Source organism: Eschrichtius robustus, chromosome 6, assembly GCF_028021215.1.
Source record: "Eschrichtius robustus isolate mEscRob2 chromosome 6, mEscRob2.pri, whole genome shotgun sequence".
In the NCBI taxonomy this organism is placed as follows: domain Eukaryota; kingdom Metazoa; phylum Chordata; class Mammalia; order Artiodactyla; family Eschrichtiidae; genus Eschrichtius; species Eschrichtius robustus.
The window spans coordinates 137,050,061-137,068,365 of record NC_090829.1 but is presented as its reverse complement, the minus strand read 5'-3'; the positions used below and the strand labels follow the sequence as shown (position 1 = coordinate 137,068,365).

At 43.0% G+C, this 18,305-nt stretch overlaps 1 protein-coding gene across 8 annotated transcripts in view; it reads left to right on the top strand.

Annotated features, from left to right (window-relative positions):
* Positions 1 to 17,725, top strand: part of RUNX1 (RUNX family transcription factor 1) — a 246,615-nt gene extending 228,890 nt beyond the window's left edge. For 7 of the 8 annotated variants that reach the window (XM_068547034.1, XM_068547030.1, XM_068547033.1 and 4 more), the window contains 2 exons: positions 7,178 to 7,339; positions 12,693 to 17,725. In XM_068547034.1, coding sequence (XP_068403135.1) covers positions 7,178 to 7,339; positions 12,693 to 13,168 — 638 coding nt within the window. In that variant the 3' untranslated portion in view covers positions 13,169 to 17,725. The remainder of the gene's footprint in view (positions 1 to 7,177; positions 7,340 to 12,692) is intronic. The other variant, XM_068547032.1, reaches the window with a different exon arrangement.
* The last annotated feature ends 580 nt before the right edge of the window (positions 17,726 to 18,305 follow it).

The window sequence follows — 18,305 nt, the reverse complement described above, 5'->3', positions numbered from 1 at the left end:
AGTTATATAAAGACTATATATATATTATATATATATATATATTATATATATATATATATATATATATATATATATATATATATATATATATATATATTATATAGTCTTTTTCATGTAATTCCCCTCTTTTTCCCTAAAATTTTTCCTTCTTCTGAAGTCAGTTTTGTATAAAATTAATATAGCTCCTCTGGCTTTCTTTTGATTACTGTTAGCCCAGTCTTTCCCTACCCCTTTACTTTCAACCTGACACTTTAAAGTAGGTTCCTTGTAGACAACATATAGTTTTGTTTTTAATTCACTCTGACAATCTCTGTCTTTCAGTTGGTACATGTATTAGACCATTCATATTTAAAACGATTACTGATATAGCTGGATTAACATCTACCATGTTTGTAACTGTTTTATATTCGTCACACCTATTCTTCTTTTCTCCTCTTTTTCTGCCTTCTCTGGTTTTAACTGAGCATTTTATTTGATTCCATTCCATTTTATCTCTGCTCTTGGTGTATCAGTTATACTTAAAAAAATGTTTTTAGTGGTTGTCCTAGAGTTTGCAAAATACATGTGTAATGAATGTAAGTCACCGTCAGGTAACACAAGACCACTTCTTCCTTCCCATTTCTGTCAGTACTGTCATTCATTTCACTTATCCATCTCTTACAACCACCCAATACATTACTATTATGACTTTAAACAGTTATCTTTTGGATCAGTTAAGAATAGGAAAAATAAGACTTTATTTTACCTTCATTTATTCTATTATGCTCTTCCTTTCTTTATGTAGATCCAAGTTTCTGACGTGTATTATTTGCCTTTTCCCTGAAGAACTTTTTTTTAACATTTCCTGCAGGACAGGTCTGCTGGATAAATTAGCTCAGTTTTTGTTTGTCAGAGAATGGCTTTATTTCTCCTTCACCTTTGAAGAATAATTTTGCTGGATATAGAATTCTAGGTTGGTAGCTTTTTTCTTTCAACACTTTATTTACTACACTCTACTTCTGCTTGCATGGTTGCCGAAGAGAAGTCTGAAGTAATTCTTATTGTTGTTCCTGTCTGGGAAAGGTATCTCCCCCACACCCTTCCTTTCTGGTTTCTTTCAAGATTTTCTCTGTCTTTAGGTTTTCTGCAGTTTCAATATGATATGCCTAGATGTAAATTATTTGGTATTTATTTTGCTTGATGGTCCCTGAGTTTCTTGGTTCTGTGGTTTGGTGTCTGTCATTAGTTTTGTCAAGTTCTCAGCTATTAATACTTCAAATATTCCTTCCACTCTGTTTTCTCCTTTTCCTTCTGATATTTCTACTACACATATATTACACTTTTGAAATTGTCCCAAAGTTCATGGATGTTCTGACTTTTTTTCTTTCTTTTTTCTCTTTACCTTATAGTTTGGGAAGTTTCTATTGACATATTTTCAATTTCATTGAAATTCTTTCATATTTCATTGATTCTTTCCTCACTCATGTCCAGTCTGTTGATGAGCCCATCAAAGGTATTTCTCATATCTGTTACAGTGTTTTTCATTTCCAGAATTTCCTTCTGAGTCTTAAGAGTTTCTCTCTCCCTGCTTACATTACCCATCTGTTCGTCCATGCTGTTTTCTTTTTCCATTAGAGCCCTTAACTTTTTTTTTTTTTTTTTTTTTTTTTTTGGCTGAGTTGGGTCTTCGTTGCCATGCACAGGCTTTCTCTAGTTGCAGAGAGCAGGGGCTACTCTTTTGTTGCGGTGTGCGGGCTTTTCATTGCGGTGGCTTCTCTTTTGCCGAGCATGGACTCCAGGCGTGCGGGCTTCAGTAGTTGTGGCACGCTAGAGCCCTTAACATATTGATCAGTTAAATTCCCTGTCTGATAACTCCAAAATTTATGTCACATCTGAGTCTCGTTCTGACGCTTGTTTTCTCTCTTCAGATTTTTTTCTTGCCTTCTGTCGTGCCTTATTTCTGATTTGGAAGCTGGATATGATGTATCAGGTAACAGGAACTGAAGAAAATAGGCCTTTGGTGTGAGATTTTATGTTCATCTAACTAGGAGTTGGGCTGTGTTTAATGTTTGCTGTAGCTGAAGGTGCCAGAGGCTTTAAATTCCACTAATGTCCTTGTTTTTGTTTCTGTCTTTGGGCTTCCCTAAGAACCCTTCCTTAAATAGTCTGTCTTGCAGCTCCTTCAGCTGTAACCCGCTGCTATTATACTGGATCCCATGAAGAGCTGGAGGAGTCCCTAAATGAAAAACCCATGAAAGTGTCCCCACCCCACCCCCATACACACAGACAAGAATGCAGCCCTCAGGAGTTTCTTACTCTCACACTAGTCTATACTCAGCCTCCAACAATTTGTCAAAATTACCATTTAAATGTTCCTACCAGTTCATGGCTCCAGTGGCTTCTGCTCCCAGTAAGCACACCTCAGCATAATTTTCTGTATTCACCTCTCTCAAGATTTCAGGGTGGCAGTTTGCCCTATGACCTCAATTCTCTACTAGGTCTGAGAAAAATCGTGGATTATCAGTTTTAGGTTTCTTTTCTTGTTGTAAAGATGGGAGTAATAACTTCTAAGCTCTTGACATTTCAGAGCTGAACTTGGAACCAGCAGAACATTTTGACTTGAATTATCTGATAGGGTCATTTTCTACTTTGAAGACATTTTGATATTGCTGCATTAAAGGTAAAAGCACTCTACTCTCTTATCTCTTATGTATGCTATGGATACCTCTGAGCTCACCACTAGCCTCAACCCCCCTTATTCCTAACTCCCCCCCTTCTTTGACCTCATTTCAAATGGAAAGGAGTGGGGCTCAGGATCTCAGAGGAAGGGGGCTGTTTTATCCACTACTTGATAGATCAAAAAGCTAAAAATAACCCATCATAAAACGGCCTCAGTAAAGCAGCTACATCAAAACATTATGTACCCTGGAAAAAACAGGATGCAGACAGACTCAAACTTAAATTTTCTAATCCAGTAGTTTTTTTAACGGAAACATGAGCTGGTTGAGATTGGATCCTCACCTTCTCCGTCCTCACCTCAACTCTCCAGTTTTCTTGCCTATTTACCACTTAATCTCCTGAGTCCAGTTCTTCTCCGGTGCTGAAGACTCTGCGTGTCAAACTTTTTTCAGTGAACAGAACAGTGTTACCTGAGTCTCATCCTGGAGCAGGTGTGTGTGGCCTTACCAATAAATATCAGATGAGTCCCTTGGCACGGATTTCTTTTCCTTTTTAATAATATAATCATAAAAATTAGCCAGACTTACTGAGCATTTAATATGGCCAAAAACGGTGATACCCACTTTATATAGTTTATCTCACTTACCCCTATTACCCTTTGAAGTAGGAAAACTATGTATCCGAGGAAATCAGTGACTTGCCCAAGGTCATACAGCTAGCTTATGGTGAAGGGAGAATGCAAACCGAAATCTGTTTTTCACTTAAATTAGGTACTTTCCCTTGTCTGTTCCTCTCAGGGGTATAACATAGCATGTAATAAATACCACTAGGGTTCTTATCTCTAACCTGGGAACGGCTGTTTGCAAGTCCCGTTTAGGGAGGTAATCCAGCTGTTCACCTGGATACAGCCCCCACTAGCCATAACTCCAGAAGGCAAGGACTATAATCCACTCACTACTGAGTTCCCAAAACAGTGGCCCTAATAAAGCAAAAAGTTCATTGGCAACATGAATGAATGAGGAAGTAAATAACTTCATGAGCCTAAGAGTGAATGAATGAAGTAACTCAGCATGATGATTAATGCAATAGGAAAAAGCCTTTCCAAGCATCATACAGTCCTGGGATCTTCACTAATATCAGACTCTTAAGTTCCAATGGGACAGGGACCATATTGGTCTTACTCATAAATTAGCACATGCCTGGCACATAGTAAGTTTCAGTAAACTTGTTATTTTTGGTGGATTGACCTATCAGAGGCATTCCCTTCAAGAACAAGCAGCCCTCCTCTGAAGAATGATGGACAGTGGTTCTCTTCCTCAGCCTATGACTTTTTTCTTGATAACCCCCATCTTATCCCTGTCCTACTTCCTCTTCCCAGAATACACGTATTTACTATTACAAGCACCATTCTTCACCTCAAACACCCACCTGATTCTTCCCTAACTCTGTTTAACATACGAGTTAAGCAGAGAAGTACTGTTTGGGACCTATTTGAATTAGGATCCTGCACTGTCACCACTGACAGGGGCTTAGAGATCATCTCCTTTCAGAAATGAGAATAAGAAAGGGTAAGTAAGTAACCCAGGGTCATCACACGTACAGGCCAGAGGCCACATCTCCTGCCTCTCAGTCCAGTGCTCGGGTGGCCCACAGCACTGTCACTTCCATACTTGCCTTCATGTGTTCACGTTGGCCCCATCATGGCAAGAATGGTAACTCAAAAGTAAACTCAGCAAACCATATTATTGGCCCTTCGTTTTTTGTTTTGTTTTGTTTTTGTTTTAATGAATAATCCACGTAACAGAAGAAAACACGCGAAACTCCGACATGAGAAGCTCGCCATCACCACCTTCTGGCCCACTGCTGCCAATGAAGCCAAACACAGTTCACTGTGGTCACAAATATGAAAAATGATCAGGGGTCACTGGGTTTTTAATGCTGTCCCCCAACTAGCACTGAAAGGCTGAGTTGTGGTGTGAAGTAAGAAGATGTTGAATTTGAAACCCTGTGTTAAAAAAAAAAATCATAGAACCTGGACTTTAATCATAAAGATCATTAACCAAAGCATATTTTTAAAAGGCTGTGAAACATTATGCAACATTTGCATGGTTTAATTATGAGTTTAGAAAAGCCTAGCACAACTTTTTCACTACAGTAAAACATGACAGAGCATGAATCATGGCATAATACTTTATGCTTACTGTGGTTTTAGACATGGGGTTAGGGGTGCTGGGCTGTCTACACAACAACGCATGAATTCCTGTACCGCAATTCACACCCAGAGGGCTTTATGACAATTATAAAACGTCTTCTGTTTGCTTTTTAAATGATTAAAATATTTGAATACTATATATATTCACTTTGTAAATACATGTATCCAGGACATGTGCATGTCTTATGGAAAATATCTGAGTATATAATTTTATTTTCACTTGGAGCAAAATACTTGTAGCAGTATGGGAATGTTAAACAATCTGCTATTGCTATTTGCTTTCAATTGCTGGAAACACTCTTAGCTGTAAGATTATGCAGGATCTCTGACTGTAGTTGAACACTTATTTTCCACTGAGTCTGGAATGGACCGGCTCTTTATTCCTTGCCATCCCCTCAATTCTCTAAAATACAGAAGAAAATGAAGACCTTTCTTTAATAGTAGATTTCAAAGATTCTAAGTTAAAATATTTCCCCAGGTTCTTCAAAATTAAAAAGTCAGTTATTTTAAACAAAAGAAGGAAGTAGATCAGTATGAGGGAAACCGGGTAGAGGGCTCTTGGGAGAAGAGTAAGAAGGAAGACTTGGATCTCCAAATACTTGATTCTGTTCTCCACTGTGACAGCTTCAAAGGCATAAAAGACAAGGGACACTTTAACTAGAAGTGAAAAGCCCCAGAGGGAGGAGATGTGGACAATGTATAACGAGTAGAAATAACTCATTTCTTTATGTCACAACACACAGAAAACTGACACCTGTTGTTTTCCTAAGGAACTTTGCTCTTTCTGTATTTACTCCCAGCATCATGAACCCCTGGCTATGAAGACCCTTTGGAGTTAGTGTAGTTTGCTGTCACCTTTGTCTACAAAGAAGGTGGAACACAAAGAGAAAATTAACGTTTAATTCTAAGACAGAAATGTAAAGCTATCTTATGGTGAGACACTGGTTGATTTTTAAATTTTCTTACACATTTTGCCTAAGAATAGAAGGTGTTGTTTTTTGTTTTCCTCCTCTGCAAACAGTATGATGCTTTTGAAAACTAAGACTCCTATGAATGCTGGAGTCAAATTTACAAAATGCTTTTTACCTAAATCTTCTGAAGTCAGATCTTTGTCTCTTCTCTCGCCCAGGCCTCTTTTTTTGTTGTTGTTAACATCTTTATTGGAGTATAATTGCTTTACAGTGGTGTGTTAGTTCCTGCTTTATAACAAAATGAATCAGCTATACATATACATATATCCTCATATCTCCTCCCTCTTGTGTTTCCTTCCCACCCTCCCTATCTCACCCCTCTAGGTGGTCACAAAGCACCGAGCTGATCTCCCTGTGCTATGTGGCTGCTTCCCACTAGCTATCTGTTTTACATTTGGTAGTGTATATATGTCCATGCCACTCTCTCACTTCGTCCCAGCTTACCATTACCCCTCCCCATGTCCTCAAGTCCATTCTCTATGTCTGCGTCTTTACTCCTGTCCTGCCCCAAGTTCTTGAGAACCATTTTTTTTTTAGATTCCATACATATATGTGTTAGCATATGGTATTTGTTTTTCTCTTTCTGACTTACTTCTCTCTGTATGACAGACTCTAGGTCCATTCACCTCACTACAAACCAGGCCTCTTTTAATGGCAATCTGTAAAATACTTGCTCAACATTCTGCCCTTTAGAAGTTGCAAACTTGAGGTCTTGAGAAAAAGTGGAAGACAGCTCTGTTAGTCTGGGTTGATAGAGCCAGCTCTGCACTGCCGGGTTTGTGAACTAGTCATCAGGCCTCGTTGCCAGTTTCCTAGCCAGACTTTCTTTTCAGTTATCCTTGGGAGAGAGTTCACCTGAACTGAAAACATTTAAAAGCCACAGAATATTTTTGCCAAAGGTACAAAAAAAAAGACCCAAACCCTTGCATTCTTTTGTGCTTACTGAGTAGAGAGAGATGGGTGATCACCTGATAATGATAACCATGATTACAAAGCTGGGCAGTCAATACGTGCAGTCAACAGTCTGAATGTTAACACTTCTACCTGGAAAGCACAATCAGCCTCTCTCATCATTAGTGTGATTAAAGAAAACCTTTGGAAGGAACAGTTAGCAGAGGAAAATCTTCAAGAATCAAACATAAATTATATCAGTATCGTTTTGGGGGGAAATCATCAGACAAAAGCAAATATTGGGACTTAAGGAGGCTTATTAAACACTGGTAAACAGCCCACAAACATGTATTAGATTTAAACAAAGGTAGCTAGTTTTTTATTAAAAGATTTTTCTAAATCCTGACCCACTCTACATGTAAGTGACCTCCCTGACTCTCTGCAGATACAAGGCAGATCCAGCCGTCCCCACCATGGTCCTACGAGCAGTCCTACCAGTACCTGGGACCCATTGCCTCTCCTTCTGTCCACCCAGCAACACCCATCTCGCCTGGACGGGCCAGCGGCATGACAACCCTCTCTGCAGAGCTTTCCAGTCGGCTCTCAAGTAAGCTGCTTGAAAATACACTCTTTGAAGTCCGGCTGCAGTGCAAGGTTCTGGAGACCAGACGGGATGCACGAAGGGGGTGGCAGTCATTTTTGATTGGATACAGTACGGTTTAAAGACAAGGCTGTCTATCTCTAAGTCCCCCGCCCACACGCTGATTTTCCTTGACACTCAGAGGCAGAGATTGCGTACAGATGTGAAGGTAGAAGTGGCTTGGAAAAAGTGGACTCCTTGGGCGTTTGGGGGTGCTCACATTTGGCAGGCACGGGTGGCAGCTGAAGGGTCAGTGACAGAAAAGGCCAAAGTAGTCAGCTTCTGGGCCTCAGATGGGACTGATCCATCTTGTGGTGGCGAGCTTTCACAGGCCACGTGTACAGCGCACTGCGGCACACGTGGAGTGGGACACACATCTACCCCGACGGGACACCCCCAACTAAGAGCTGCTCGTATCAGGCTTGGGGAACAGACTGGAAAGCTCAGGTGTCGTGGTTGGCATAGTTGTTGTTAATACGTGCTCATTAAACCTAGTCATTTAACCTTTGAGACCTCTGGGCTTGGCACTCACCTTTGCTTGTGGGCAGGGAAATCAGAGTTACAGAGAAAAATTCCTTTGTTGAAAGCAAAAAGAAGCGACTCCCTGTTTGGGGCTTTGAAATTAGAGCTGGACCAGACTGTGAAAATACTTCAGAGGACTTCAGCAGTAGGAAGCCTGAGAACACACTTCTGTGGAAGGGCGGCTGTTTTTGCTTTTCAGCTCCTGGAATCAGATTATAGCAGATTAGGGGCAGGCGAAGGGGCAAAGGCACTGCGTCTGCCATTTTACGTGTGGTGTAATGTTGTGTTTTGTGGACGACTTATTTGAGATTTCCCCAAATGCTTCAGCTTCTTCTCAGAGCTTCACAGAATCCCTCTCAGCTTCTCAACAGCAGCAGTGCTGACACCTGGCGCCAGACAACTGTTCACTGTCGGGGGGCAGTCCTGTGCACTGCAGGGCCTTCATCAGTGTCTCTGGCCTCTAGATGCCAGCAGCACCCCCAGTCATGGCAACCGAAAATCACCAGACGTTGCCAAATGTCCTGAGGGCCACACCGCCCCCCAGTTCAGAACTGTCTTCTTGGGCGAGGTAGTAGAACAGGAAAGCCAACTTAGTTGCCCAGTTTCCACACTGTTTTCAGCCACTGTTGCCAAGAATTTCATGGCACCTGCCGGGCTAAGGAGTTAAGGGACTAGTGTAGGAATTATGAAGTCCATTTAGCTTGTTGTTGTTGTAGAAGCTCTGTCCCCTCAGTACTGGTCTGCTTCCAAAGGCACTTGTCATCTTTCATTGTTTCTTCTTCTTGTTGGCACTGCTCTGCCCACTGGCTGTGGTCTACATCTGAAGCAATTACTGTTTTCCTTGGAAATGTCCCTGCTGTGGGTCTGTCCCTTGGAATTTATTTCATAAGTCTTTTGACTCGGTCAGCACCCAAGATCATCGGCACCTTAGAGTCCAAGAACCCTAGGGGCCAGCTGTTCTGGCTGACCAGTTCAGATGGAAGGGTGACTTCTTTTTTTATAGGAATGAGTAACATGTGCCTTCCCAAATCCCATCTCACAGTTACACTTCTGAATAGCCTGGACTTCAGTTAGCCAAGGAGCAATGGAAGGGCATTTTATGGCATGAGGGTATGAAGGAGATAAAAACCACATCCCATTTCGGCGCCCAAGCATGACCCTGCGCTGTCCTGGAGGGTGGACCCAGGAGAATTCCAGAGGAGCTTTCACCGGTGGCAGAGCACAGCATGGGAGACTGCTCTCCACCTTGGCAGGTCTCCCTCTGAGAAATCGAGCCTGGAGCCCAGGCCTGAAAAGTGCTGTCATCTCCCTGTGGGCAGGAGGGGTTTGGGATACTTAAAAGAAAAGTGGCTGCTTTGAGAGCCTGCTTTCCTTGAATCCCACCCCCAGCTCAGCTCTGTGCTCTGCCCCTCCCCGCCCCCAGCGCCACCGGGGCTCCCTTTGGCCAGAGAGCCCTGTGCTCTGTGTCTGTCTCTTACTTTTGCAGACAGACTCCACACCTTGTCTGAAAAGAGTTGTCATCTGGAGGTTTGCTTTTCTTTTTTTTAAATAATGTTTAGCTGCCAACCTGGGCGACAGACAGCATGCATTAATCTGAGTCATGCAAGATCCTTTTAAGGCAGCCATTATCTGCTCAGGCTGTTTAATCCTTCGGGGGCAGTGGGAGGGGCCCAGAGTAGGGCTGCTTTCATCCCCAACAAGCTGCAGAATGAAGACTTGAGCTGTCATGGCAAATATTTAGCTCCATCGGTGGGGAAACATTTCCAACTAAAATACCTGTACCGCCTAATCCCCAGATTTCCTACTCTTTAAAAGCTCCCTGTGAGTATCAGGGGTCCCCACCTCTGCCCACACTGCTACCGAATAAGGGGGCACCAGCCCAGGCAAACGGACAAATGAGCTAAGGCCGGGTGAACTGTGCGTCACTGGTGGGGCTTGCTTGGTAGGGGGTGTCAGATTGGACATAAAAAGAAAACAAGTATTTTAATAGGTCACTTGAATCTGAGCCTACCTAGTGGGCCGAAGTTGTTTTGTTATCACAATGTGTGTGTAAAGGACAATTTGGCCAAATGGATGGTCTTTTGTAGTGTGACATTGGTACTATGTGGACAGAAGAAGAATCACAGGCAACATCTAAGATCTTCCAGATATTCTGCCCACAAGTGAAAGAACTATTTTCCCCTGACAGCTGAGACCATAACATCATTCCATTACTTATGTCCGTGACAAATCACGGGCTCACTTGGGATTCCAGTAACTTGCTGTCATCACCAGGTTACCACACAGCAGTTGGAACAGACTGGCAGAGCATGTCCAGACACCGTCATGAAACAGGGTGACCTTTCATTCATTTTCCAGTGGATTCACCTTTTTGTCTCATGGCAAATGAAGCAAGAGGAATAATGGGTGGAGTCATTTATTTGTGTCCGGAGTATTGCATCAGATGACAACAAATTGATTGTATTTGCCTAATGCTTCTCCCTGGACTATAGAAATCTAACTGGAAAAATGGAGTAAAGCTTCCTGTTAACTCTCAAGTATGTCACAGCTCTCTGTGTGAACACAAACAAGTGACACAGGGCTTGCTCACAGAAGGCCCCGGCGGGCAGGGACAAACCCTGTGGAATGAGGTGCGGCCTGGCTTCAGGACGAGCTACAGAGTGTCCGTGGAAGGGCAGCCCTTGAACCACTGTCACTTTACAACCTTTTCCCTGCCCACACGTCTGCCTCGCTTTGAAAAGGTTAACAAGAGTGTTTGTTTGAAAGTCAGACTCCTGGTTTCCTCATCAGTGGAGAGATTTGCTGCAGGCTTCGGTTGTTTCTATAATTACCTCTCTGACGAGGAGTACATCCCCTCATCAGAGGCACCCCAAATTTACAGGAGTTCCCTTGGAGGGAGGGAGGGGGAGAGGGCGAGAGAAAGCGAGAGCAAGAACGAGAACACTAGCTCTCCCTGCTGGAATAACAGGCTTGAAATATGAGGAAGTTGATCAACAGCCGATGCCGTCCAAAAGCAGATTAATCCACCCGATGGCTTTCCTTTCATAGCAAGCTTTTGGCTCAGTCAGGTTTCTCTGTGGGCCTAAACACAAAAGGACACAGGCCACATGCCATCTTGAGCTCGGAGTTATTTTGTATGTTGATTTGAGAACTGATAAATTTTAAAACATTCAGTCCTTGCCTCTGCTCTGTTTTGTTGCTGTCTTTTGGGTTTGCTGACGTAAAGACTACGGTCCTGGCCTGGTCATTTAATGAATAATTCTGAGGAACAGAAACTACCCCAGGACACCATCCTACATGCACAGTGGTGGTTCTCAGCAGGGGTGGGAGACTTCTGCCCCCCTCACCCCTACCCCCAGGACATCTGGAAGGTTGGGAGACATTGTTGGCTGTCACAATGGGGGGAGTGGGGTCACTACTGACATCTGCTGGGCCGAGGCCAAGGATGCTGCCAACATCCATCCCAGGCCCACATCACCCCAACAAAGCTGGCCCCAAATGGCAGTAATGCCACTGTTGGGAAACTCTGATCTACAGGACACAGGAAACCCATCCTAGCACCCAAACCCCCGAGTAGTTCCCAAGGGCAGCCTGTGGTTAAGGAAAACGCAAAAAGATGCCACAAAGGACAGCCAGAGCCAGTCGGCGAAATGGTAAATGCATCATCCTAACCAAATGAGTTTTATAGACAAAGCTTTGCCATTTCTGGTAGAATTTCAACATGTACAAAAACGGAGCAGGTAAGTCAAGGTACTGCAGCCACTCCTCTTAACAAACCGGTGATGTATCTTAGAGAAAAGCACGTGAAACCGAGGCTGTACTGTTTCTAAAGCTGTGGCACTAGTCTGAAGGTAGATGTGGGAAAGAAAGAGTGATGTGACGGTTCACGGACACCCACTCCCAGTAACTATTATGGCGTGCGTCAGCTTCAACCATAGCAAACGGCCAATTTTTAACTATTCCGGGCCTACCGAAACAGCAGTTTCCTAGGATTCAACCTAAATATCATCTATAACGTATTAAAATGTTATTACATATTAATATTGTTATGACAATACTGTATTATGTATATATATTCTATTAATATTAATCTATTAATGCATCCATTATATTAGTTCTAGTGTTACACTGTTTTGTTATATATTGTTATATTAATATCACCGATTAAATGTACATTACCACTGATATATTAATATATTGATTATATAGAGAGGTGGCAAACTTTTTTCTGCAAAGGGCCAGATTCTAAATACTTTAGACTTTCTGGGCCCTACAGTCTGGCCCTCCAGTCTCTGCCATGACCACTCAACTCTGCAGTGGTGATTTAAAAGCAGCCATAGATAATACAGAAAAGAATGAGTCAGGCTCCTTCCAATAGAACTTCACGTATGAACACTGAAATTTAAATTCCATATCATTTTCACATCAGGACATCATCTTTTGATTTTTTTTTCTTTTTCAACCATTTAGAAAAATAAAACTCATTCTTAGCCTGTGGGCTTACAAAAATTGGTAGCAGGTGGATCTGGCAGGCGGGTTTGCCAACCCCGCAGTTACAGAAATATGTTTATATTAAGCAAGTTATATTAAGCAAATTACATCTAATATGTTTATATTAAGCAAGTATTATATCATATACCGTATTACGTTGCATGAGATCGTATATTACCATCATCATCGCAGCAGCTCACTGGGCAGCAGCATTCTGGGTAATCCTTCCCGCGGGCGGGCCGGCGGGGGAAGGGGCGTGGCCTCCCTGAACCCCCGTCTCACGATATTTTTCTCGCCCGCCCCGCAGCGGCGCCCGACCTGACGGCCTTCGGCGACCCGCGCCAGTTTTCCGCGCTGCCCTCCATCTCCGACCCCCGCATGCACTACCCCGGCGCCTTCACCTACTCCCCGACGCCCGTCACGTCGGGCATCGGCATCGGCATGTCGGCCATGAGCTCGGCCACGCGCTACCACACGTACCTGCCGCCGCCCTACCCTGGCTCGTCGCAGGCGCAGGGCGGCCCGTTCCAGGCCAGCTCGCCGTCCTACCACCTGTACTACGGCGCGTCAGCCGGCTCCTACCAGTTCTCCATGGTGGGCGGCGAGCGGTCGCCGCCGCGCATTCTGCCGCCCTGCACCAACGCCTCCACCGGCTCGGCGCTGCTCAACCCCAGCCTCCCGAACCAGAGCGACGTGGTGGAGGCCGAGGGCAGCCACAGCAACTCCCCAACCAACATGGCGCCCGCCGCGCGCCTCGAGGAGGCCGTCTGGCGACCCTACTGAGGCTGCGCACGCGCTCTCCGTGCGGCCGGGCGTCGTCCCGGAAGCGCCTCCTTCGGGCTCCGGCCTCGTGTGCTCGGGAAACCCGCGTGGGCCCGGCCGCCGGCGCTGGGGAGCGCGCCGCTGCCAGCCGCCGTGGTGATCTGCTCCGGGCGGGGCCCCGGAGCCGCCTGTGCTTCTCGAGTCCGTGCAGTTCGCAATTGCCGTTGGCCCATCTCAGATTTTTCTAACCTGATGCAACTTGAGGGTGTCCGCTTCACCACCCCGTGGACACGCTGTAAGGCAAACAGAAAGATTCCCAGAGGGAAACTGTGAATGCTTCTGATTTAGCAATGCTGTGAATAAAAGAAAGATTTTATACCCTTGACTTCACTTTTTAACCAAGTTGTTTATTCCAAAGAGTATGGAATTCGGGTTTTTGGGGGGTTTTTGGGGGGGGGCGGTGGGGAGATGCAACTCATTCTGTTTGGCATCTAATTCATATTTTTAATTTTCTTTTGCAGCACCTTATAAATTGCAAAATGCGTATTTGCATTTGGGGTGGTTTTTATTTTTATATATACATAAATTTGAGCTTGCTTCTTTCTTGCTTTGACAAATGAAAGAAATATGATTCCTTTTTCTGTAAGTTTTATTTAACTTTTCTTTTGGACTTTTTTTGTAGTTGTTTTTTTGAGAAACGGCTACAGCTTTGGGTCATTTTCAACTACTGTATTCCCACAAGGAATCCCTAGATATTTATGTATCTTGATGTTTAGACACTTACTTAATGTGTTGATACTTTTTTATTATTTAAATGTACTTATATTAAGAAGAAAAATATCAAGTACTACATTTTTTGTTTTTGATAGTAGCCAAAGTTAATTGTATCACATTGAAGAAAGTTGGAAAAAAAGGATGGGTAATGTGATCACTTGGTTATCTAAATATTGTTTACATTAAACTCCCTTTAATGTTAATCAAACGAGTTGGTAGCTAACGCAGCAATGTTTTTAGTAGGCTGTTTAGATACTGAGGGTCACTCCAAAGATCTAAAGTATGGAATTTTCTGCCAAGCTCAACAAAGGGTCTCATATCTGACTCCCTCCCTTCAAACGGAGAAGGTCAAATCTGGTTCCAGAGGGTTCACGTAGATGCAATGATTGCACCTCTGGAGAGGATTTATTTTCTAGGGGTTTTCTCACTCCATGGCCTCTTGTTAATGTGAGACATGCTTTGTAACAGAATGAATCCAAAGAAAGCTGTGTGGAGGAGCGGTATCCACATGGAAACCGAGTGAATGAATTCAGGGGTTCCTTAACTGCTTGATTCCAGAGATCAAGAAAGGAGATCATCTGAATCTAGAGTTCAGATTTTTTTAGCTCCAAGAAAATATTCCTCTTTGATACAGTACCTGTTCATTGATGCAGAACGAAACTTGTGGCTGTCCCCCAAGCCTGGGAGTGGAAGGGACTAGACCGGATGCCTTTGACAGCTGAAGGTCTCCAGCTCAGTTTTCACAGGGTGGGCCCAGAAGCAGGCCTGAACAAGCCAAATCCCCTCCGTGTGGCTCAGTGGAGTCATGTGGGAAAGCATCGCCCCACCTGTGCAGGACCCCGTCCCATGCTGCTCACTGACCACCCATCTTTGTGTTGCTCTCACCAGGCTGAGACCCTACCCTGTAGGGTGTGTGCACTTTTACCCGTGCATCAGCATGACAGGAAAGATTCATGTCACTGCTGCCCATGGCTACAATCCAAACATACCCAATGTCACTGTAAATTTTATGGCACTATTTTTATTGGAGGATTTGGTCAGAGTGCAGTTGTTGTACAACTCATAAATACTAACTGCTGATTTTGACATATGTGTGCTCAAAATGATCTGGTTGTTATTTAATGTACCTCTTAAATTAGTTGAAACGATTTCAGGTCAACTCTGAAGAGTATTTGAAAGCAGGACTTCAGAACAGTGTTCGATTTTTATTTTATAAATTTAAGGATTCAAATTAGAAAGATCTTTGGCTGCAGGCAGCAAAACAGCTGGTCTTATTTAAAACAACTTGTTTTTGAGTTTTCTTATATATATATATATATATATATATATTGATTATTTGTTATACACAGATGCAGTAGCACTTTGGTAAGAATAAAAGAGTAAAGCAGTTTGTGTTGTCAGTCAGGTCGTTCTTATCTAGAAAAGAGCTAAAGCAGATCTTGGAGAAACTCAGAATATATTTATTTTCATTTTAGGCATAATTCTCCCTCCATGACACATTTTCATGTTTTATTCTATGTTACATTTTTACAGCAAAATGACCCTTAAATGTCAGTAAATTTAAAACTTTTTATTCTGAAAAGGACCATTAGCCTATTTGCCCCAAATTGAACTTTCTTTTCATGATCAGCCTTCTTTTCATGATCAACGTTCTTTTCAGCACGTTGCCTTATCTGACCTGACAAAATGTTGTTTAAAAAAATGAAGGAAAAAAATGTATATTTTTCAGTTCAGTTCTGGTACCTGAAGATATTCCAACTCAAAATCAGCCCAATGCCCTACAAGGGAAATCAGATAATCTCTCACATTGAATCTTCACTCTCAAGGCCATGTGTGAGGAGAGCTTGTCACTTTGTCGTGGACCCACAGGTTTGGCCATTCAGAGTTTCACAGACCCTTACCAGCATATACAGTATTTAATCTTTCCAGAAAAAAAAAAAAAAAAGTCAAACCTTAGGTGTTTTGGAGATAGGTCTCATACTTAATGCATTTTTCCCCCTGAGGAATTCCATTCTGTTGCCTTCAGGTTAAATTAAGGTGGTCCTTTTATCAAGTAGATCCTTAAGCCAATTAAGTAATAAGTGGATGTATCTGGGAGCACTGGTCCAGGAGAAGAAAGATTAAATAGCCATCTTTACTGCTCGTTCATGCCCTTATTTATAATTTCAACATAGACACATATTTCAGTTCTTTTTGTTTTTCTCACTATCTAAAAATACTTCTATTTTTCTCCCTCTCTGGCCCCCGCAATTATCTCCCTCTTTGTCTCTCCCCGTCCCTCTTCCAAATCCCACCTCTTCCCTCCTCCAAATCCCACCTCTTCCCTCCTCCATTCTCCAGCTTTGTATAAGGAGATAGCACGCACACCCATCCCAACACCAAACACGTTTCCTCCCTTTACATAAAGGAACATAGTGAGTCAGCCTTTCTCCTGCGTATGGGTTTCTTCCAGCAGAACGGAGACATTGCCAACCATTTTGGATCTGCTTGCTGTCCGAGTGCAGCAATAGAAGCCTTCCTGGGCAAATTACAATCAGTGACTTAACAGACAGCCTTTCTGCTGCCTAGGGTTTCTGTGCAGATAAACAGAAATGCTCTGATTAGAAAGGAAATGAATGGTTTCACTCAAATGTCCTGCAATTTAGGACTGCAGATTTCTGTCTTGAAATACCTGTTTCCTTGGGACATTCCGTCCTGGTGATTTTTGATTTTGGTGTTTTTTGTTTTCTGGGGGATGACATGTTTGGGGTCTTTTATACATGAAAAGTCGGTTTAACAATGATATCAGAAAACATTTTTTACATCTGAACAAAATGCCTTTTTATTTACCTGCAGTATACAGTCTTTTGGGACTTTTTGTTTGTCTGTTTCTTTGTTTGGAGTTTTCCCCTCCCTTTAGCCAGATCAGTATTGATGAGGCTGATCATTTGGCTTTTTTTTTTCCTTCCAGAAGAGTTGCATCAACAAAGTTAATTGTATTTATGTATGTAAATAGATTTTAAGCTTCATTATAAAATATTGTTAATACCTGTAATAATGTTTTTTCAATTTTTTGTATGTGTTTCTAAGGACATTTTCTTATGTTTGCTAAATACTGTAGACAACAAAAAAAAACCGCTTCTTTCTACTTTGTTTATTTTAGACTTAAAAACGAGCTACTTTTTATTCACTTTTGTAAAGAGCTAATAGCATGGTTCTAATTTTTTTTTTAAGAAGTTCACTTTTTGTTCTGGGGAAATGAATGTGCAAAAAAAAAAACTGTTGGTTATTTGTGCTATTCTGGATGTATAAAAATCAATGGAAAAAAATAAACTTCCAAATTGAAATGACAGTATAACACATCTATTGAAAAAGTACCGATGGGAAAGGCACACTACTTGACTAGACTCCACCTCGTGTCTATTTGTGTAGCAGTTACTGGATCTGTTCCCAAAGCATCCTGGACATTTGTGTGTGGTTTCTTTCTCCCTCGTACTAACCTAGTGAACATTTTCTGCAAGGGAACTGCCAATCTTGAGTTTTAAACCAGATACGTTGTGAGAGGACACCCCAGAAGCCCCTCTCCAAGGTGTTTCTAGATAGCGCAGGAGAGCAGACACTCCACTGGGTATGATTTCACTCACTGCACCTAATCACAGTGGCTGCCGCCTCTGCCAGGAGCACCCACCAGGCCCAGCCTGTGCAGGGCAGCTGGACTGCACTGCCCAGGAACCATTGGGCCTTACTTTCTTTGTACCACAGTTTCTTCTGTAAATCCAGTATTATAACTAGTGAATGGCAAATAAACAGTTTGGCAACTACGTACACCATTATCACATTGGTTTTTGTCTTTCTCTGAGATGGAGGGCTGGGAAGCCAGCTGAAGCCCCCTGCAGCACACGGGAAACCGCCTTCAACGGGCAGTTTACAGTCTGCAAGCTGAACTCTGTGCCTCTACCTCTCAGGGCCTCCTGCTCCCGACAGCACCACGGCCTAGGCACGGCCCAGGCTACCGGGGTTGCTGCTGTGGGTATGAAGGAACACCGAAACATGCATAAATGCCTGTCTTACAAAAGAAAGGAATTAAGTGGGATTTTCAAACACAAGGTGGAAAGGGTATATGTTCAACCTGAGGCCGGACACCCTTACCTGCCTCCATGTCTGCAAATTTCAGGAGTCAGCCCTGATGACTGCGATGGGAAGTTGTTTATAAGGGCTTCCCTCACCACCAGCCCTGTGCAAAGGAGTATTCGTATTTCAGTCTCTGTGTGATCCAAGGTACCTCCCAGCCAAGGAGCGGGCTAAAGCTGCTTCCCCGTTCTTGCCATTGCCACCTCATGGTCTTAAGTGACCTACAGGATGGCCACACAGAATGTCAGGAACCAAAGCAAGTGGGATCAAAAGA